Below are 22,181 nucleotides of genomic sequence, written 5' to 3'. Positions count from 1 at the left end.
TGATCTTGAAAAGTGCATTCAAGCAAGGAAGCCAATTTTCCCAAGACCATTTGATTGCTCCAAGGTGACTGAGCCAACCACAAAGAAAGCGCCAGCAAAGCTGCATCCTGTGCAGCCGCCACAGTCTCCGCATCCTCTGAGGAACAAGCCCAGTCACCAAAGAGCAGCTCCTGGGCAAGTCCCACCAGGCACTGGGTGGTCCTCCTCCTCCTGCTGCACCTCCTGCAAATCCAAGCCAACTGGCTCAGAAGGGAACTTACCTGACATAGAGAGACCGTTTCTGGCTTGTCCGCAGGGACCCCGACCCTGAACTGATGCTGCTGCTCATCATCTGCTCTCGCAAGTCGTGTATTTTAGCTTCAAAACGGCTGTATTCTGACAAACAGAAATGAAAAGGGAGAATGCTGCTAGCTCAAAACAAGACAGCATCTTGGAACCCCACAACAACAACAACAACAACAGCTGCTGCTGCTGCTGCTGCAAAGTGTGCTCCCTCCAAAGGCTTCAAGCTCTGCTGTGTTTTCCACAGTCTAGATTTTGTGACAAACGGTGAAGTGTCTCCAGCACTCTTTCTCTCCCTGACATAAAACCAGAATTTTAACTCTCTGAAAATGTGCACACCACATTTCAATTGAAGTGGCTCAAAACAAAATGGTTTAAACCCACAAACAAAATATTAAAAATAAGCACACACCCAAGTCCCCAGAGCCATGCAGAATTACAATATGGAATTCCAAGACAGGACCCAGCACTGCCCAGAACGGGCAGACTTCAGGCTTGCTGGATCTACTCTGCCCTTTGCCAGAAGAGCCGTCTGCACAAGGCAGGACAACTAGAGCACAAAAGGGCATTTTGAGCCTAGGACAGAACTGAGCACATCACCACAGTCCGTTCTGGGTTGGCTTTATTCATTTCAGTAGCTTAACGTAGCTTGAGAAAGTTGTTTGTTGTTGCTACTGGTTAACCAGCTGGGAGTCAGAAACCCTCCTTGCCGATCAGAGATCTACTGGCAGATCCCAATTACCTTCTGCCGACCACCAGCTCAACAAGCCATCCCTACCCCCCAGGTATGCCTGCAGGGAACATGCCTGGCAAACGTCCGGGGGAGAAAATTCCCCTCTCTGGATACCAACTGCCAGACCACTGTCTGTGGCAACAAGACAACACCAGAAGCACCATGGCTGCTTCTAAGCAAGGAGAATCCTTTGCAAGCGTAGCACCAGGGGTTCTGTGAACACTTCCTGGCCAGCCAGCCAGAGCAAAGAGCCGGCAAAGGGCCCTTGCAGGGGCAATTCTGGTGGAGATTTTTTGCAACGACTTGGTTGCCACCTGCAAGAAAACACTCCAGCTGCATCTCCCTCCTTCTTCCCACTCTAATCTGCACTAACTGGATTGCCTTCTCCAGCAAGACCAAGCCCCGACCAGGGGCCCCTGCTAACCCTGGCAGAGCTGCGTTTGCTCATCTGATCTCATGGCGCTCTCTACTCACATGCCTCTCTCCAGCTGACGGGTCCAGCCAAAGAAGCCAAGCACCTTTCACTAAAGCAGCCAGGAAGCAACAGAACTCACGGCAGCTCTGCTTCTCAGTCCTCCTGGGCAGAAGCCACACCTCCGCCGTCTCTGCCTGCTGCCCACGTGACTCGGATTAAAGCCATGCAGAGCAAGGGAAGGGGAGCCCATCAGGACCATCACCTGCTCCGGAAGGTGCAGAGAGGGTTGTGCCAATGGCAGCCTTGGCTATCCTGACTTCCTCCCCCACCCTCCACACAATTGGCTGCAGAGTCCAGATCACGATCCCATCAAAGAGAAACTGGACATCTCTTGAAAGGACACAGTGGTCTCTTTCATACCACGGCCAGAAGGAAAAATCAGCAGTGAAGGTCGTAGGCTTGGATGAAGAAACACAAAGCACCTCTGGGAAAAAGGCAGCCTGGTGCCGGGAGGGGCGTCCATGCCCAACGCACCCAGCCGCCTGCCTGCTGCTTCTGCCCTGTCACTCCACGGCCATTATGGAAATGGCACGCATCCAACTTGGGCGCATGGCGACAAGCAGCTCCTTCCTTCGCCAGCAGCGCCACCTGCTCTGCTGACAGCGGCTGGACTCCCAGCAGCGCCAGACCAAGGGGCCAGGGGCTTGGCAGCCTCCTGCAGGGCGGAGCTTTGGAGATCAGCAAGTGGTGGGAACCTGGCTGGCTCAGACGCTCCTTTCTATTTCTCAGGCTCCTGCCGGAAGTGCTATTTGAAAGCAACACTATAAGTAACTTAACTTAGTGCACAGAAAGTTGAATTTTACCTGGGAACTAAAGCTTCCCACCTCCAACTGGCACAGATAACCAGAGCAGACGATTGTGATCGGAGAGCTGGTGCTGTGATGTTTTCACTGTAATTATCAGTATGTTCTTAATAGACCTTTTATATTTGTATCAATATATAGTTTTAATTCTATGTTTGTTTTCCAATGATAGTTTCATTCTCTCTATGTGTTTTTAGCCGCTCCTATTTTATCTGTAAGCTGCCTTGAGCCCATCAGGGAAAAAAGGCAGGGTATAAATAAATTAATCATTGTCATCATCTAAGCCAGCACAGGGAGGGAAAGGGGAGGGGGGAGATCCCAGCTCCCCTCACCCACAGGCTTTTTGCTTTTGTTTTGAACAGGCTTTATTATTGTTATTGTTGTTGTTGTTGTTTAAAAAGTTCTTTATTACCAAACAATTTACATAAAAGAGAAACAAAACAGAAAACACCATAAACAAGCCATAGACACTAACAACATATCATCTAACATTACACATATAGTGGTACCTCGGGTTAAGAACTTAATTCGTTCTGGAGGTCCGTTCTTAACCTGAAACTGTTCTTAACCTGAGGTACCACTTTAGCTAATGAGGCCTCCAGCCGCCACCACACAATTTCTGTTCTCCTCCTGAAGCAAAATTCTTAACCTGAGGTACTATTTCTGGGTTAGCGGAGTCTGTAACCTGAAGCCTCTGTAACCCAAGGTACCACTGTACCTTAACTTCTGATTCACCTCATTGTACCTCTTACACCTTATTAATCTATATGCACTTTCTTATTTTTTCTGTTACTTATCAAGAGTAATTTTTACTTTTATGGTTTCCTTGTAATTCAAGATTCAATCTAAATCTGTCAGGAGATTTGCATTATCACAGTACTTTTTGAGATATTCTTGGAATATTGTCCAATCTTTACTTGTTTTGAACAGTCAACTTTCTGTCCCGGAAGAGAAGATGTTGGGAGCAAAGGTGTTTCTGTCCCTCTTCAAACGTAGCTCAGTGCAGATTCTGGGAGCTCGTGACCAGAGCCTGCAAACTGGCCTTGCAAAGAGGGGGAAGGATTGCTGGAGGAGACTGAAGAGAGTGAAGCCTGTGTCTTTGGGAGGTGTGGCTGATTGCTCTGCTGGAGCACAAGATCAGATGGGGAGGAGTGACAGCTGAGAGGAAGCCAGCCTGAGGGAGCAGCTAGCAGCCAGCAGCAGGCAGCCTTAACGCAGTGCAGATGCTGGGAGCTTGCCAACAGGGATGTTTGCAAGGGTGTTTAATGGGAGAGTTCAAGGGGGAGGCCCAGAGCGCTGTCTCTCGGTGTGCATAGGACCAAGAGACATGGAGGGTGAGGGAGCTGCTGCAGTGACCTGCAACACCTGTGCTATGTTTGTCTTTAAACCAGATCTTGAGCCGGAGGGAGAAAACACAAGACAAACGTCAAAAGGACACCTGACACTGGGATAAGAGCTTCACTGATGCACAGGAGACTGAGGTGGTGCTCTAGAAACCTGCTAAAGGGCAGGAAGGAAACAGCTGCAGGGAATGTCTCATGGTTTCAGTTGTCTCTACACAAATGCACAGAATATGGGAAACAAGCAAGATGAACGGGAGCTTTTAATACAGGATGGCAAATATGACCTGGTAGGCATTACTGAAACCTGGTGGGATGAGACTCATGACTAGAATGTAGGAATTGAGGGGTATAACCTGTTCAAAAGGAAGACTGAACAGGAAGGGAGGAGGAGGAGCATTATATATAAAGGATGCGTACATTTGAAGAAATCCATGACCTGGAGCATGAAAAACAGAGTGAGAGTATATGGGTAAAAATTGTAGAAGAAACAGTGACCTTACTGTCGGTGTCTGCTATAGACCGCTAAGCCAGACTGAAGACTTGGATGGTGCCGTATTAGAGCAGATTAGTATATCTCTTCTTTTTGAATGTTTGGTAATCCTGGGGGACTTCAACATCCCCAATAACTGTTGGGACTCACAACTCTGCCAAGAATGACAAATTCCTCTGTTGCCTCACGGACAATTTTATTTCCCAGTAGGTGGAAGAAGCAACAAGAGGATTATCTATCTTGGTCCTCACCAATGGGGAGGAACTGATCAACAAAGTGGAAGTACTTGGAAACTTGGGAGAAAGTGATCATGTTCTCCTGGGTTTCAGGATACAGAGGTAAGGGGGGAAAACTGAGTGCACTATAGTCAGACACACACTCTGGACTTTAAGAATTTCAAAAAGCTGAAGGAGCTCCTGGATGAGATCCCAGGGTCAGAAATACTCAAAGAGAAGGGAGTCCAAGAAGGATGCGAGTTTCTAAAAGGAGAAATATTGAAGGCCCAAATGCAGAAAATACCAACAAGAAAGAAAAGTGGGGGGCATCTAAGGAAACCAATGTGGTTGCATAAGGAGCTTACAGATGAGCTGTGAGTTAAAAAGGGCATGTATAAGAAGTGGAAGAAAGGGAGTATACATGAGGAGGAGTGTACATGAGTAGCCAACAGCTGCAGGGGGGAAGTCAGGCTGGCGAAACTCTTTAGGCTAGTCATTGGCACAGGAACAGGATTCCGCTGCCGATTCCAGGAGCAGGACACATCCCTTGGCCACTTGCAATGTCGACCTCACCTGCCCTGAGCAACTGGCATTGTTCCAGCACGTGGGGGGGGGGTGTTGCAGTGTCCTTCTCTGAAACACTAACCCATGGTGGGAAACCAACCAACTCGGGGCTTCATGTGGGCACATTCTGCTCACGTTCAGAGATGTTCTTTCTGCCTGCTGTTGCCAGTACCCTAACCCCCTTCCCCTCCCCCCACGCCTTAATCAACGCAGCTTTCCCCTGCAGGACAGGTGGATTAACTCAGTAATTCACTTGCCTTCTGGACGGTATTGAGCCACTATGGTGACAGCTTGGCCTGCATTTTTCAAGGCAGCAGCTGCTTCTTCGTGAGTTGCAGCTTTGAGGTCTACACCATTTACCTGCAAAACAAATGTAAAGACAGAGTATTTAGGAAAGCAAGGAGGGACACTGCGCAGAACGACGTGAAGGCTGGGATCTTTGAGCAGGGGCAGGATGCTGCAGACTCCGGCACCTTCTGCTGACCTACCCTAGACCCTCAAAATTATGTAAACTGCACAGAGAACTTGGTTGGTGGGTGGTTTATAAATATCACAGATAAATACATAAGTAATAAAAAGGCAGTGTGGTGTAGATTGTAGAGTCCTGGATTCTAGGACTTGGGAGACCAGGCTCAAATCCCCACCTGGCCATGAAGCTCATTGGGTGACCTTTGGCCCATCACTGCCTCTCAGGCTAACCTACCTCACAGGGTTGTTGTGGGGAATAAATGAGCTCCTTGGATACAATGCAATGAATAAATAAAGCAAGACCTTCCAAGGGACAACCTGTGGACTGAGATGCTGGTGAGACCCAGAACTGTCCCCCTGGTTGTTCCAAGAAGCACACTGCCCCACACTCAGTGCCCCACATGGGCTGGCTACATGCTGCCCACCTTCCTCAAGGGTCAAAAAAACAAGCAGAGTCAGAAAAAGGGAGAGTCCTGCTCTTCCCCTTTCAGTCATCTTACTGAAATTATACGGTCTCCTTTCCTGAGCTCGCCACTTAGATCTGCAGGTCCCCCTGCAAGGATGAAGGAGACAAAGATGCCTTCGCCGTCTTCTCCTCCCACGATGTTGAAGCCAAGCCCTGTGGATCCTCGATGGAGCACCAGCTTCCGTGGCTCCCTGAAAGATGGAGAGAATTCCCGCCATTAACTCAAAACACCTTTTTGTCAATTAGATTTCAGTCAGTTAACAACAACAACAACAATAATGGTAATACAGTAGTAGTAATAATTGTTGTTTTATTTGTACCCCGTCCATCAGACTGGGTTGCCTCAGCCACTCTGGGCGGCTTCCAACATATATAAAAACATAATAAAGACAAGAATAAAGAATAAAGAAACTGCCAGTCATGAAACTGCGAGGCTGGTCAGAGTCAGAAGCCAAGGCTGTCTTGGCCAGACAGGGCCTATGAGCAATACGGTTACCCTTCCTTCTTCCACCTGCCTGATCCGCCTCCACCAGGTGGACTAGGTCCCTGAGCGGTTCTGCCTGGTGAAGCCTTGTAAGCAAAGAGTAGGGTGTTGAATGGTCACTTTAAACTGTGAAGGTTCATTATTGTTTCACAAGTTGTGTATGTCTTTAAGAGCCAGGGCAAATAACGAGACCCAGTCTTACAGCTGTGAAACATAGCAGGTGCTGCTGAGTTGTGTTAATCAAGCTGTGTCAGCAATTGGGTGTAGTATATAAGGAGCAGCACCTAGCTGTCCCATTACCCTGGGGAATGGGTTGGTAGTTAGGTCATGTTTGCTGTTATCTTTAGTGTAAAAGGAGTTTTTGTTTTTGTTATTAAAACCTTGTTTAAGTACTTTTTGAGTCCCTTTTTAATGCATGGTCTCCCCAGCAAGCTCTCTGAAGCTACTAAACTGCAAATAGCCAACATAGGGTTCCCACAACTTCCACCATAGAGGTTCAATATGCTGATAACAACATAGTGTGTGTGCACTTTGGTTTTTGGTATACTGAGCAATAGGCCAAGTTTCCTGTAAGCTGCTGTGAATACATTTAGGATGGCCTACCGCTCAATATCCCAAAAACCAAAGTGAAACACCAACAAGCACAAAACAACCCTTCCACAGTGCCACAAATCCAACTTAATGGTGTAACGTTTCTTCTCCTGCCTGTGCAGTTATATTTCCACACATTGATGCCGAAATCCAGCATCGCCTGAGCTCTGCAAGTGCAGCTTTCTCCCAATTGAAGCACAGAGTGTTTGAGGACCAGGACATTTGCAGGGAAACCTAAATGCTCGTTTACAAAGCTATTCTACTACCAACTTTACTACATGCTTGTGAAACATGGACCACTTATAACATGGACCACCATCTCCAACTCCTCAAAAGATTCGATCAATGGTGTCTCTGAAAAATTTTACATATCACTTGGGAAGACAGGTGAACTAATGTCAGTGTAGTGGAAGGAGCAAAGATCACCCATGTCAAAGCAATTGGACTGGTTGTGTTGAACCATCGGTGAGTTGTTCCAGGAGCTCTGCTAGAACCAGCTGAATACTCAAAATAAACTCACAATTGGTGGCAGCTGTAACACTAAGCTTTCATGCAACACACTTGGGAAGCAGGTCAATTGACCAGCTCAAGCAAGGGAGTTGTTGTCATCCATGGGAATGGGATACTAGGCTCCAGGCCTAATTAGAGCAATATCAGCCACCTGTGGGGAACCTTGGCTGTGGTGAAGATCATGGCCACCTGTGGGCTGCTCTACTGTATCAAGTACATTTGCTCCAGTGCCTGGGGGCAGACAAGCCATCTTCTTGCTGGGGAGTCTGCCCCACAGAGTCCTGGAAACAGGGGCAAGGAGGGAGCCTTCAGAGCTTTCCTGGTGATTTTGTTTTTTCCTTTAAATAATAATAATAATAATAATAATAATAATAATAATAATAATAATATTTATACCCCGCCCATCTGGCTGGGTTTCCCCAGCCACTCTGGCCAGCTTCCAACAAAATGTTAAAATACAATAGTCCTACAGATATTAAAAGCTTCCCTAAACAGGGCTGCCTTCAGATGTCTCCTAAAAGTCTGGTAGTTGTTTTTTTCCTTTGACATCTGGTGGGAGGGTGTTCCACAGGGCGGGCGCCACTACCAAGAAGGCCCTGATCTGTAATAAACCACCAATCAACCTGGTAGTGTGGGAAGCCTTCTTTGGGAATCAGAGTTTCTGGATTCCTGTGAGCCCACCTATGGCTCTGCGGGATAGAACAACTGGTCATGTTTTTCGGATGCCTGATTATCATCTTCCAAAGCAACTACTCCATTCGCCACTTAAGAATGGAAAATTAAATACCAGTGGACAACAAAAGATGTTTAAAGACGCTCTCAAGGCAAATCTAAAAAAAAGTAGTATAAACACTGACAACTGGGAATCATTGGCCTGCAAGTGCTCCAACTGGAGAACAGCCTTTACCAAAGGTGTCATAAAGGCGTCATGGACTTTGAAGAAGCACAAACTCAGGATGAAAGGGAGATACAGTGGTGCCTCGCAAGACGAAATTAATTCGTTCCGCAAGTCTCTTCGTCTTGCGAGTTTTTCGTCTTGCGATGCACGGTTTTCCATAGGAATGCATTGAAAATCAATTAATGCGTTCCTATGGAAACCGCCTTCCCCCGACTTCTTCTGGCGGGCGGCATTTTAAAATCGCCCGGGACAGCGGAGGACTTCTCCGCTGTCCGGGCGATTTAAAAGCCCCTGGGAAGGCAAGCAGGGGGGACAAAGACTTTTCCCCCCGCCTGCCTTCAGAAGAGGTCCAGGACAGGCTTCGCGGACCTCTCCGCAAGCAGCGGGAGCGCTCCTTGCGGAGAGTTGCCAGCGCGCCCAGGCTTCGCGGCCCGCCGCCCGGCTTCGGGACATCGTTCCGATGCCAGGCGGCGGGGGGAGGCTTTCTCGCCCCGCCGCCCGGCATCGGGACGATGCCCCGAAGCCGGGCGGCGGGGGGAGGCTTTCCCGCCCCGCCGCCCGGCATCGGGACGATGCCCCGAAGCCGGGCGGCGGGGGGAGGCGTTCCCGCCCCGCCGCCCGGCATCGGGACGATGCCCCGAAGCCGGGCGGCGGGGGGAGGCGTTCCCGCCCCGCCGCCCGGCTTCGGGACATTGTTCCGATGCCAGGCGGCGGGGGGAGACTTTCCCGCCCCGCCGCTCGGCTTCGGGACATCGTTCCGATGCCGGGCGGCGGGGGGAGGCGTTCCCGCCCCGAAGCCGGGCGGCGGGGGGAGGCTTTCCCGCCCCGAAGCCGGGCGGCGGGGGGAGGCGTTCCCGCCCCGCCACTCGGCTTCGGGACATCGTTCCGATGCCGGGCGGCGGGGGGAGACTTTCCCGCCCCGCCGCCCGGCTTCGGGACATCGTTCCGATGCAGGGCGGCGGGGGGAGACTTTCCCGCCCCGCCGCTCGGCTTCGGGACATCGTTCCGATGCCGGGCGGCGGGGGGAGACTTTCCCGCCCCGCCGCCCGGCTTCGGGACATCGTTCCGATGCCGGGCGGCGGGGGGAGACTTTCCCGCCTCGCCGCCCGGCATCGGGGCATCCTTCCGAAGCCCGGCGGCGGGAGGAGGTGTCCCCGCCCCGCCGCCAGGCTTCGGAGGAGGTCCGAGGACAGCGGGGAAGACGAGCTGCGCTTCCCCACTGTCCCGGAGATTTCCCTATGGGCTGTCGTCTTGCGAAGCAAGCCCATAGGGAAATTCGTCTTGCGAAGCGCCTCCAAAACGGAAAACCCTTTCGTCTAGCGGGTTTTCCGTCTTGCGAGGCGTTCGTCTTGCGGGGCACCACTGTACGTGCTAAGAGGAAGGCATATTTGGCAAATCCACACCGTGATCAACTCCTGCCTGGAAACCTATGTCCCCACTGTGGCAGGACGTGTGGGTCCAGAAGAGGAAGAGGAGGCGCAGGAGCCTTGAGGGACATTCTGCAAGGGACGACCCAGCAGCTCCCTACCTGGTGATCTCATCGTCTCCGAGCATCCCTTTGGGGATAGGGGAGTATCTCCCTGGCGACGCTGGCGGAAGGGTCTGCCCCAAGTAGGTTGATGGGCTGATGTGGTTGTCGGCAGGCTGAGAATAAGCTGGGAAGGAGAGAAATGTTGATGGTGAACTCTGTGCAAGTCTCATATGTGGGAACTTAACTTATTGGCACATCAGAAAAAACTGTGCAAACCATTTGCGCTGAAGCCAAATCTTTTGCTTTCAACTCTGCCAGTGCCTCCTTCCCCCACAAGCTGCTTCCTAATGTCTGGGCCAAGCCGCCTCCTGCGGAGAGAGGGAAACTGACCTCCCAACAGCTGGCCGGGGGGAGGGCTTCTTTGGATGGCTAAAGTTGTGCACAGGATCCAGCATTCCTTCAGCTTCCTTGGAAATGCCTGCTGAGTTTTAAGTTATAGCATGCCTCAGTGTGTGCCTCCAGATGCATCTGTCTTAACTTCAAGGAGACGGCAGCCTGGGATGCTGCCACTGGGTGGGGCCTGGGATTCTCCTGCATGCGAAGCTACAGCCCTCCTGGCCCCATCCTAAGAAAAACAACTCTCTGCACAGATACAAGGAACTTGGGAGTTGTATCCTATTAAGTCCTTCCTACCCAGAGTAGGCCCATTGAAAATAATAGCCCTAAGTTAGTCATAGCCACTGTTTCAGCAGACTGAAGCCTTGTTTTCTCTTAAAAACTAATGAGATGAACACATTTTCCCATATACAGGCCACCTTGAGATTTTGTAATAATTAAGTTACTATTTCTTGAAAATTATTGCTTACATCATCTTTTACATAACCGAAAAAAAGGAAACGGACCAACAGGCATAGAATCTGAAAATCTCCTTTTACAAGCACACCGTACAAGGTATGAATGGCTCCATCATAGGAAGGAGCCAAAGTGCAGTAATCGCTGGTTGCCAGAGAACAACTCACCGTTGGTGATGTCTGGCGGGGCGTAGCTGTCGTTCATGAACATGCTGGTGGGTTTTGCCACTTTCAGGTAAACAAAGTCGGAGGTGTTTTTTAAGGCAGTCACTGCTTCTTCATGTGTCACTTCCTCTAAGCAAACGCTGTTGACCTAGGGGGGGGGGAGAGAGATGAACTCATCCCTAAGAAGTCTCTGGCCCCACACGTACAACAGTAAGGAAGGAGCCTGCACTTTGCTCAGAATTCAACCTCCTTGTGTCTAGAAGGGCCTCAGCTGTCCACTCCGACTGGAAACAGCTTTCACTGGCCTCAACTGACATGGTCTTAAAAAAAAAAGCCAATTTGGGACGTCCAGGAGCAGTGCGTTCTAGGCTGGTCCTCTGTTCCAACAAGCTCCCACTCTGGATGACTGTCGGATGAGGGACCCTTCCTCCTCCAAAGGTCTCTCAGAGGAAGACAGGGCATTTATTTTGCAGGACCTTGTGCAGGTGGAGTCCCGTGGGGTGCCCCCTCACAAAATCCTCCTGAAATGGTTACCCACTAACAGTTTCTCAGACTTCCTTCCTGTGGAAGTGAGTTCTGGCACTGGGATCCGCCCTGTTTCTTCTGCTGTGAAGACAGGCACAAGAGGTTCGCTCCTTATCCTCCTCTGACTTGCTTGCCATTCAACTTTAATAATTATACTACAATCTATGGCCTTTTAAACTATGGTGGGGTATTGTTTTCTTTTGTTATTATGATGCTATTTTTCTGTTATTATATTGCACAGTGCCCTGTGATCTTCAGATAAAAGGTGGTATAGAAATTTAATACCAACCATCCTAATCTGAGGGTCCAACTGCCGCCCCAACAGTATCCTGCTACTAACACCTTTAAAGGGCTTCTTGTTGGTCTTAATGCTTTTAGCAATGTGCTCCTTAAATTCTTTTTTTTTTAAGCACCTTACTGTCCACTTGCACTTTTTTGGCAAAAGCTTGTGTTCCTTCTTGTTGCAGGATGTGCCTACAAAGTCCAGCAGGGAGCTCAACGTGAGTCCCCAATTCTATTCTCTGCCCACTACCTGCAGGAAACCACCATTGGGTGGAATCCTGCTTCTAAGCTGCCTGGCTGACCACAGCAGGATGCTGGCCCAGATGGCTCTCCTTTGGCCTGATCCAGCACAGAGCAGCTCTGCTCTTGTTCTCACTGTACTTTTTCATAAAGGCATTTCAATGGGGGCAGCTTTATTTTATTGGCTGAAGGGCTTCCTTTGGGGTTTGGCTTCATTTTCATGATTCCTTATCAAGAGCTGTCTTCTTAGCTGTCTTTAACTATGCTGCTATATTATGTAATCCTAATCTCTTAAATCTCCTGTCATTTAATTATCAGGACTGCTTCCATTTCCACATTTCCTCTCAGTTATGATGCTCAAAACCATAATCCAAAACAAAGTCCCTTGTTTACAAGCCCAGTTCCAGGCCAGGCCCTGGACAGCCTGATTAAATGGCACTGGCTGGATTCTCCCAGGAATGGCTGAGAGCAGCACAAGGGGCCAGCACATGAGCCCTAGTGCACAGACCTCGGGGTTTTCTATCGTCAAGCATATCTTGTTTTCAGTTCTCTACTGCTGTCTTTGTACATTAGAGCCTCTTCTGTGGACGGACAGTGGCCTCTTAAGGACTGTCCAGCCCTCCCATGTTTGACTTCCCATATTACAGAGCCATTTAGAGGATTTTCTTAGCTGTGCAAGGTGTTCTGAGTCCAGGGCTCGTTTCCCAGCAAAGAAAACTGGATACATCTGGCGCTGATAAGCCAGAGGCAGTCAAGTGAGCTTTGCAGTCTTCTCCATGATAAACCACTGACCTGCCAAGATGCAGCTGGCAACACTGCAGAGACTCAGGGAGACCCCCAAGGCGGCTTTGTAGCTTAGAAATGACTCATTGGCTCCCAACAAAGAGTCCTGCATGAAAGGAGGGCAACCCCTGGCTTTGAGAACAGCCTCTGTGGAGCTGTGCCAAAAACAGAGGGATCCTGCAACTTCAACTCACAGCCATCAGTTTGTCTCCAATCTGGAGCTTGCCATCCTTGTGTGCTGCACCTCCTTCAATGATCTTGGTGACATAGATGCTGTTGTCTCCAGGAATGTGCTGGTTTCCAACACCCCCAGCGATGCTAAACCCAAGACCTGCTTCAAGAGAGCAAAGACTGTCGTCAGCACAACGTCCGCAGACTGTCTGCAACTCTACAACCAGCTTGCATGTCAAAGTATCTGACCACAGTCCAGAGGAATGGTAGAATGGTAGAGCTGGAAGGGACCCCGTGGGTCATCTAGTCCAACCCCCTGCAATGCAGGAATCTTGGCTAAAGCACTCATGACAGGGGGCCATTCAACTTCTGCTTAGAAACCTCCAAGGAAGGAGAATCCCCAGCCTCCTGAGGGAGACCGTTCCACTGTTGAGCCGGGGACTCTGGAGCAGGGAATGGTCTGGTGAGAATCAGGCAAGGGCAGGGACACCCCCACCCCCCCCAGTCCATGTGCTGGAAGGCTCACAGTCGTCCACCAGTGGTAACTTGGGGGGGAAGGCTGCCCACAGGAAGGCATGGGCTCTCTTCCAGCTTCCACAGGAGCGGCTGGAATTTCCAACCAAAACCACGGACTGCTGTGTGCAGTCCAAATGCTCAGGCCTTTGAGAACTGCAGGCAGGCTAACCACCACAAAGAGGAGCTGCAGCCACCCCCATCCCACCCCTAAACTAAGCATGGCTTGCTCCCTTCCGCCACAAACCTTTGGGGCCTTTCACAAGCTTGATCTCCATGATTTTTTCCGTTACTTGCTTTCTTCTCTTGACATGCAGCCGGACTACGGAGCCTGCCTCCTTCAAGGCTTCTACGGCTTTGCTATGCGTCACATCACGGACGTCCACCTCGTTGACACGCAAAATGCAGTCGTTCACCCTGAAGGTGGAGAGCAAAGATGGCCCTGAATGGCATCCAGGTGTACACACACACACACACACACACACACACGTGCTTTTGTCCTCTCAGAATGCTAAATCCATTCCAAAGAGGCACGAAACAAGGATGCCCATTGTCTCCCTTCTTATTTATCCTGGCTCTGGAACCCTTAGCAATCCGCATCCGAGCAGCCACAGACATCAAGGGAGTGGAAATAAAAGGCAGAACCTATAAATTAGGGCTCTTTGCAGATGACCTAATGGTCACAACACCAGACCCCATAAGCACAGCAACCTCCCTAATCAGAGAACTCAACACATTTGCAATGGTGTCGGGCCTACAGGTAAACTTCACAAAGTCAGAAGCTATGTGCTTCAACACCCCTCCTCACACCCAAAAAGAACTCACGAAGAATGCTAAATCCATGGGCTCATTGAATGGAACTCAATGATGGTAGATGGAAGGTAGGACGAAAGTACTTCTTACACAGCACACACACACACACACACAAACTAAGATTCAGTGCCATAGGATGGTCACCAACATGGATGGCTTCAAAAGAGGAAGAGACAAATTCATGAAGGAGAGGGTTATCAATGGTTATCCTCTTTCTCCACCGTCAGAGGCATTAATGCTTCCAAAAACCAGTTCCTGGAAACCACAAGCAGAGAGGAGCTGTTGCTGCACTCAGGTCTTGCTTTTGGGCTGCCCATAATGGGCACCTGGATGGCCACTGGTAACAAGATGCTGGGCTAGAAGGGCGCCCTTTGGTCTCGGAAGGCCTCCAGTGCCACTGGCCTAGAGCCCCCCCCCCCTTGGGGCCTGCTGTCTGCAGCTGATGGGAACACCTGGAGGGGCACAGGTTCCCCAGTTCTGCCTTATGGCCAACCCTGGAGAGACGGCTAATGCTGAAGGCTGCAGGCTGCTGCAAGCATCCTCCTAAGAGCCAGGAATCAGGACTGGATGAATCCCACACCAGCTCAGCTTGCTCTCTGCAGGAACAGCAGCCATGCTGTCTCTTTTCCCGGACTGTTGAGAAGATGGACATTAGATGGAGCCAAAGGCTGGAACACAGAAGGAACTGACGTACCGCAATCTTCCATCTTGCGCAGCAGCTCCTCCCGGGATGATCTTTGTAATGAAGATACTCGAGTCGTCCCCAATGTGGGGGTTGTCCGTACCTCCTGCAATGCTGAAGCCAAGTCCTGAATTGCCCTGGGGGAAGACAACCAAAGCACCTGTGATCGGCCAAGAGGGACACCGACTTCAAAGTATACTTTGGGATGAGCTAAGAGGGGTTGTCAGCGTGTGGAAGGAAGCAGGAAATGCTGCATGGTGCCAACATTTCCATTTGACGGGGGAAACTGTCAGCTCCACAGGAAAATTAACAGTAAAAGGAATGAATTTAAACTTATTTCATTATGATTGTTGAAACCGCACATGAAGGTCTTGGCACTAGCCAACTCTCCCCCCATCACCTTCCTGATGCTAGATGATAGCCCAGGAATCTGGCTGGCAGAAAAGCTTGCAGCTGGAACTTTCCATCTCGTACATTTGCCACAAGGATCAGTACCTGGCTTATAGCCCCCACCCAGAGCAAGAATTTGAGCTGTGGCCCTTCCAACAGGCTCTACTCCAGGAGCCACGTGTGTGAGGAACGGCAGCTCCAAAAAGCCACGGCAGCAGCAGGATGGGTGCCATGAGGCCAGGCAGACCTGCCTCTCCTGCCTGCTTTGGCCAGAGCATCATGAACCACGCCAGGCAACAGAGCTCCTCTGGCAAATGGGCATTAAGAAGCCATAAGAGCAGGGCAGCAGCCAAGAGAGGGAAGCAGAAGCAACCCTCCCAAATAGAGAGAAAAAACAAAGCCCTTGGGAAATCAAAGGTTGTAGGAGCTCCTCCTTACCCTTTCCAGTGTAATTTCTTCATATTCAAAATCTGCATCTGTGCCATTGACCTACATGAAGACAAAAGCATGGAATGTTTGTGGATTCTTCAGAGGAAGCGTGTGCAGCATGGCCCCGGCTGATGGCTGCTGACACCATGTTTGATGGTTCACTCTGCTTGGTGCAACTGCCGCGGGGACCATGCAAGGGGAGGAGAGATTGCAAAAATATTAAGAACTCCCATTTCCTGCTGGTGTGTGCATGCACACTAGAGACAGAAATAAATACAAGAAGCCCCCTCCCCCCATTCCAGAAAGAGAACATTTTGTTGCTCAAGGAACAGAAAAACACAGCAGAGCAACAGGTGCTGACAGACCCAGGGACTGACTGGCTAACTTGGAAAACACCAAATAGTTTGCCATCTGACTTGACCACCTTCTTCAGAGACTGACTCTTCCTAACACTCCCTTTGGGTAGATGAGGAAAGGAAGCAGTCACCTGCTTAAGACTAGTGGTGTGGGTTTTCTGGGGAAATGTGATTGGATAAACTGTGAAGAAAACTTTCTGCTGCCTAAATTGGACTTATTTAATAAACAAAACTTGAAAAGTTTGCCATGCTAGTTCTATGTGCTACCGAAATATCTGGATAGTTTGTTTTAACAATAGCTGCAAAGTAGCTGAGGACTTCAATAAAAGTGCTGTTCAAATGGAATTCAAACAAATCCAAAGTTTTACACAATTGGGTTCCTTCATTACAAATCTTTAGGCACCAGGCAAAAACTTCCCTCTTCTCCCAGGCCTTGGGTTGATTCAATACTCTATGGCCTTATAAACTGGGGGGGGGGGGGTTTGCTTGCTATTATGGTGTGTAGTTTTGTGTTTTTATACTGTAAACTGCCCTGTGATCCTCTGATGGCTTATCAATCTCCTTGTTCTGGAGGGAAAACCAATGCAAAAGAGATCCATCTGAAGACGCAATCCTGAGCTCCTTGGAGAAAGGGAGGCATGACTAGATTCAATCAAAGTCTTCACACAGCCCTCAGCAGCCAGTCCTGGGCATCCCTGCAGCTTGCTCAAAATGCAGCTGCTCAGACCTTTAGGTGCCTGAACAGCTGCTTGTAGGACCACTCCTGTTCAAGCCACCAGTCAAGCAAAATGCCACGTTTTGCTCCTTCCCGCTGGAAGCAGACTCTGCGTTCAACATGTGATCCTGCTTCCAGGGCAAGAGGCTGCCAGCCCAAAGTCATTAACATGTGGAACCTGATCTCCTCCAGGCTGGCTCCAGACAAAGCAAAGGCTCTCAAAGGAGTCCTTGGTGTTGCATTACTCCGCTGGCGAGGGCGACAGGTCGGGAACAAACAGCCCTCCGCCGAAGGGGCTGCTGCTGTGCTTCTGCACTATCTGAACACAGGAAGCAGAAAGAGCTGGCCAGAAAATGGGTCAGGTGACTGAGGGGTGGGGAGGCCACTTTTAAGCGCACCTGAGGCTTCTGGAGTGTGGCAGCTGCAAAGACCGCTGTGCATTGCACTGGGGTCTGGCCCTGCCGGCAAAGGAGGGCTGGAAATGGCCCTGTACCAAAACAGAGAACACCTCCGTCATGTGAGAAGCCACCCTGGGACTTGTGAGGAACGATTCTCCTCCACTGTCTCAAGGTGAGCGTAAGAATGGAAGAGAGTGGGGTCCTCCAGGGATTTGGAATGTGCCGTTATCAACGTGCAGATGGCACGTAACTCTGCTTCTCATTCACACAGGCATCAACAGGCCCCACATTCATCACCTGAGGCCCTTCTTTGTGTGCCTCCTTTGAGTGGTGGATGGCAGCATGGGATCAGGCCTTCTCAGTGGTGGCTACCCAACTGTGGGATGCTTTCCCTAGACAGATGCGCCTTTAGGCACAGTGAAGATGTGCTTCTTTACCCCAGGCTCATCTTTCAGATGAGTGGAATGGGAGCTGTGCTATGTTATTGCAGGATGGGCACTTTATTAAAAAAATATTAATTCTTTGAAATCATTTGGTGTGTTTTACATTTGGTATGCTTTTTTTAAAAAAAAACTGTAAGTCACTTTGAGACATTTTTTCCTGTGGTAAGCAATTAATTTTATTTTATTTTTAAATAGTTATTAGCCAGCATGTCTTGCTTGTGAGTTTCCAAAGACATCTGTCCAGCTACTGTTGCCAACAGAATGTTGGTCTAGGGCAGGTGTGGGGAACTGTCCTCTCCCGGTGTTGCTAAACTACAACTCCCATCATGCCTGGCAATTGGCTATGCTTGCTAAGCCAATGGTAGTTGTAAGTTCAGCAACCTCTCAAAAGCTCCCCAGTTCTAATCTAGTGTAAACTTTGGGTTGAACCAGCAAGACACTTTGTATGCTGCCTTTGAGCCTGGAGTTCCATTTGGCTTCCACCCACAAAACTCCGTTGCAGAGCCCCCTTCCCCTTACACCCCGGTCTGGGCATCTATCTCAGCTGAGCTAGGAGCTGATGGCAGATGCCACCCCATCATGGGGCAACCAATGCCCAGTGCTAGCTCTGCATTGCAGATGCCTCAAACCTATCAAGTGTAACTGGTTCACCCCCAACTTCTAACATGGCAAGAGATTTTCTCTCTTTCCCCACCAGAAAGAGCTTTCTTATTTCCCTGCAGATAGATAGATAGATAGCCCAGGTGATATGGGAAGCTAAAGCATAACTGCCTAAATGTGGATTCACCACTTTTTTAAATAAAAAAAATTAGAAACAGCACAGAGCATATGTTTTCACTGAGCTTCATTGGAAAGACATACAAGGCAATTAAATATCAATAGACACTTACGTAGGTTGGGGTCTCCGAAGTTTCGGTGTTCACCACCACTGGAGGAGGATTTGCCTTAGGATTAAAAAGATAACAGCCGTGCATGAGAAGGAATGCCCAAAGGGAAGCCACAGAGCCTTGTTTCTTTCTGGGCAGATGACTGCCGCTCCCTTGGGTTGCCCACTCTGCAGTGCAACAGGGTCAAGCTGCTTGCTCCTGACAGCAAATACCAGGGAACACCCAGAGGAAGAGGCCAGTTGCAGCTGAAAGAGCAAAACGGATCCCTACCAAAGCGGTTAATAAACTGCAGCCCATTTTGAAGCCAGAGTGCAACAGGCATGCTTTGCTGACGCAATCCCATAAACCTCCCCAACCCATATATTTCTCTGCTCTTGTGAGAAGACAAATGTTATGTGCTAGAGCAAGAGCTGGGCGTCCCTTACTGCCTGCTTGCACTCCCCAACCCACCTTTTAGTTCTCTTCATTTGGACATGATTTCTTCTTTGACTCTCCTCAAAAACTACTAATGTTAGACTGTAAGCTCCTTGGGACAGGGACCTGTCATCTTATTCACTATAAAGCACCAGGACACTGGTGGTGCCATACAATAAACATTAACAATTATTTTTCCAAGCTGTTCACCTTCACATTCCAGAACAGGAAGCAGTTCCTTATGCAACTGCTCCAGACCAGCAACTTAGAGAGTGCTTTGCTGAGCCAAATATAAGGAGGCATCTTTTATGTATGTGGAGAATGACTCAGCTGAGAAAAGAATTAGCCTGGATTAGCCAGCCTACCCATCTGCCTTTTACAGCAAGGCGCGCCGTGAGTGCCAAGGCCCGCTTCCCCTCCTCTCAGTCGGACCATGAAGTCAGCGGGCATCTTCCTAGAAGAGCCTGGCCTCTGAGCAGATTCAGCAGTGGGAGCAGGTCCCCCAGCACCGCTGTGCAGCAGGAGTCCTGAGAGGTCAACAGGCCAGCGTCTTCATGGCAGGGGCCACAGCAGTTGAGCCAGGCTCCTGGGCAGCGGCTCTCCTGCCTGGCCTGGGGCCTTCTGCAGGAAAAGCCTTCCCCTGCCACTGAGATGCACATGCAGCCAACCCAAGGAGGCAATGCAACCACTCCATTCTGCAGCATGCCCAAAGGGGAAGAAAAAGCTACGCTGAGTTCCAAGGACCCCCAGGACCAAACGGGCATGCAATCACAGAGACAGCCATAGCAAGACAGGCCCTGGCATGCCAGGGGGTGGGGTGAGGAATAAAAACCTGTGAGATGGAAGATGGGATGAGTGTGGTCTCAGCAGGGACTGGCAGGACAGAGACAACGGGAAGAGAAAGAGGAACAGCTTCTGGTATCTAAAAGCATGAATGGAGAGAAGTCAGGAGATGAATCTAAAGGCTGCGGGTGGAAGAGGCACTCCCCCCCCCCCCGGCTTTCGCGGATGGAACTGGCTGCAGCGCAGACATTCCCCAAATGCTGAAGGATCGCCTAAGACCCCAGCGCATGTGGCTGACATTTGGGGCCGTTGTAGGCAAAGGTCCAGCAGGGGCTGCTCCGAAGACAAACTTGCAACCCCAGCATCTTTTGGAAAACACAAACATACACACACATTCCCCTTTTCTTCTCACCAGCAAGGCACAACACAACGACTCATCAAGTGATTCTGAGGGTCAAGGCTTCCTCATAAAAGGGGCTGGACTAGCTGACCCCTGGGGTCCCTCCCAACTCTACAATTCTAAGTTGGCTCAAGCTCCACAAAACACAAAGCTCCAGGAAACTGGAAGCGAAGGCTGATGCTGTGACATTTGTGCCCCTTTACCAATGAAGATGCTGTGCAGTGTTGAAAGTCACAACGGCTTGTCAGTTACTTTCCATGTGCCCCTTCCTTGGGCTTTCAGACCCCAATCCATAGGAGGAGGCTGGAGTACCTTTTCCTGTGTGGAGTCCTCCTGGGAGAGGGCCCAGGCCAGTATGCAGACTGCGCTAGACCGTGGGGCAGAGGGAGGTCTCCCTCGGAGAGGCACTGCTGCAAAGGACCCCAGGAGTCGGATCTGCAGCTGTGTTTCAGAGACCCAGGACAACATGGAGCATTTTTGCCAGTCCCAGGCTCTCCTGGATTTGGCACTGGAAGGCGTTAGCAAGCACAACTTGTGGCACATCTGTTCTAGTCTCCTTGGCTTCCAATCAGCTGGATTTGTAGAGCTGAGGCCAAGATGAGGTAGACTTAACTGTGGCCTTAAACCAGCAGGCCTTTCCCCCTCCCCCTCTGCACAGTCCCCAGCCCCCTTGGCACTGGGGGGGAGCTGGAGTCCAGCAACCATTGGAGAGTCACAGGTTCCCAATCCCTGTGCACCCCCAGTATTTTTTTTTACTTTTGGGGGGTTTTTTGTTAAAAGGAAAAGAAAAAATACAGATACAATCAGTGATTTTCCTATCAGATAATATCTTATAACCTAGCTCATATGTTAACATATATATATGTGTGTGTCCATGGCTGTACAGAGGCTATATGAACTGACATCTTTTTTATCACTGAATTTTTCTGGTTTTGAAAAGGGAAATTGTCATTACAATGCTAGCAACTGCCGCTGCCGGATCCCTGGCAGGTGGCCATCCAGCTGCTACTTCAAAACTTCCACGGAAGGAAAGGCCACCCCCTGGAGAGGCTGTCCGTTCTGCTGCTGAACAGCTCTCGCTGTCAGAAAGCTCTTCACCTGCTTAGTGGGACTCTGCCACTGGTTCGAGTCCTACCTTCAGGAGCACAGGAGGCAAGCTGGCTCTTACTGTGTGCTTGCCTGGAAAAGCCTCACGGGGCCAAAGGTGGGCCAGGCAGACATCACTATCCTGCTTGCTCAGAAGAGCTCAGCACTCACCACTCTAAATTCTGACTTTCCTGGAAACCTTCTGGTGCCAACGGGTCCAGGCCTAGTTTAAAATGTCAAGTAGCCTGTCATTCTAATGAATGCTTCATGCTGCTTTTAAATGTTTTTATGGTGTTATGCTATGCACTGCCCTGAGGATTTGCAATAGGGTGGTATATAAACCCTTGAATAAATATAAAATAAATGCCCCCCTCCAAAAAATGGGAGGGGGAGTTATCAGGATGCTCCCTCACCCCTGAGTCTTCACATCCTTAATTCCACCCCTTGACAGGATCACTGGCCACTAAAAGTAATTTTTGCACAGTCAGCCGTCTGTAAAGCCTGGCTGCACAGGCATCTATCAGCAGCAACAAAGCAGCACTTGAAGAAGCATTCGAGTATCTCTTCTTCCTGCTCCCCACACCCCTAATCACCAGAGCCCATAAGCTGCTCACGCGGCACACTCTAAACCGGGAAGACAACAGATACCAAGCAGGCTGACAAAAGCGGAGCAGGAGGTCATATTTTTGCATCCGCAAAGTCAAACCCTCAGACGTTGGGGGCGCCCTGGGCTTGCTGGGAGCCAGAGCAGAACTGCAGCTGAGTGCCCCTTCCTCCCCTTGCGTCCCCCTGCCAGGGGGGGAATCAGGGGGTGGGGGGGGGGACCACAATGCTATTAAGACATCTCCACCTACCCAGAGGCATCCAGCACACACAAGGCTGAATCCACAATCACTCAAAAGAATAATGCTCCTGCCATTTTTACTTCACTGGTCCTATTAGGCACTTCCACCGAGCAAGGAAGATTGAGCAGCAAGTACTGTAACAGAAGGAGGGGAGACCTTTGGGTGCCTTCCTCCCACAATGGGCAGTCCAGGTAGGCCTCTCAAGGGGCTGCCACCC

The 22,181-nt window shown here is 50.0% G+C and overlaps 1 protein-coding gene across 14 annotated transcripts in view; it reads right to left on the bottom strand.

The window, feature by feature from the left end:
* The window catches only part of DLG1 (discs large MAGUK scaffold protein 1), an 83,517-nt gene that overhangs the window by 17,544 nt on the left and 43,792 nt on the right, over positions 1–22,181 (bottom strand). For 5 of the 14 annotated variants that reach the window (XM_081862291.1, XM_081862301.1, XM_081862290.1 and 2 more), the window contains 11 exons: positions 19,683–19,772; positions 18,440–18,493; positions 15,647–15,697; positions 14,831–14,955; positions 13,571–13,740; positions 12,834–12,973; positions 10,813–10,957; positions 9,851–9,977; positions 5,874–6,030; positions 5,163–5,265; positions 261–375 (listed from right to left, as the gene is read on the bottom strand). In XM_081862291.1, the coding sequence (XP_081718417.1) occupies positions 261–375; positions 5,163–5,265; positions 5,874–6,030; positions 9,851–9,977; positions 10,813–10,957; positions 12,834–12,973; positions 13,571–13,740; positions 14,831–14,955; positions 15,647–15,697; positions 18,440–18,493; positions 19,683–19,772 (1,277 nt within the window). The remainder of the gene's footprint in view (positions 1–260; positions 376–5,162; positions 5,266–5,873; positions 6,031–9,850; positions 9,978–10,812; positions 10,958–12,833; positions 12,974–13,570; positions 13,741–14,830; positions 14,956–15,646; positions 15,698–18,439; positions 18,494–19,682; positions 19,773–22,181) is intronic. The other 9 variants (XM_081862292.1, XM_081862296.1, XM_081862298.1 and 6 more) reach the window with 3 other exon arrangements.

Source organism: Podarcis erhardii (genome assembly GCF_964252035.2).
Source record: "Podarcis erhardii genome assembly, chromosome: 5".
In the NCBI taxonomy this organism is placed as follows: Eukaryota; Metazoa; Chordata; class Lepidosauria; order Squamata; family Lacertidae; genus Podarcis; species Podarcis erhardii.
The sequence above is the reverse complement of the archived record's forward strand: the minus strand, read 5'-3'. Positions and strand labels throughout refer to the sequence as shown.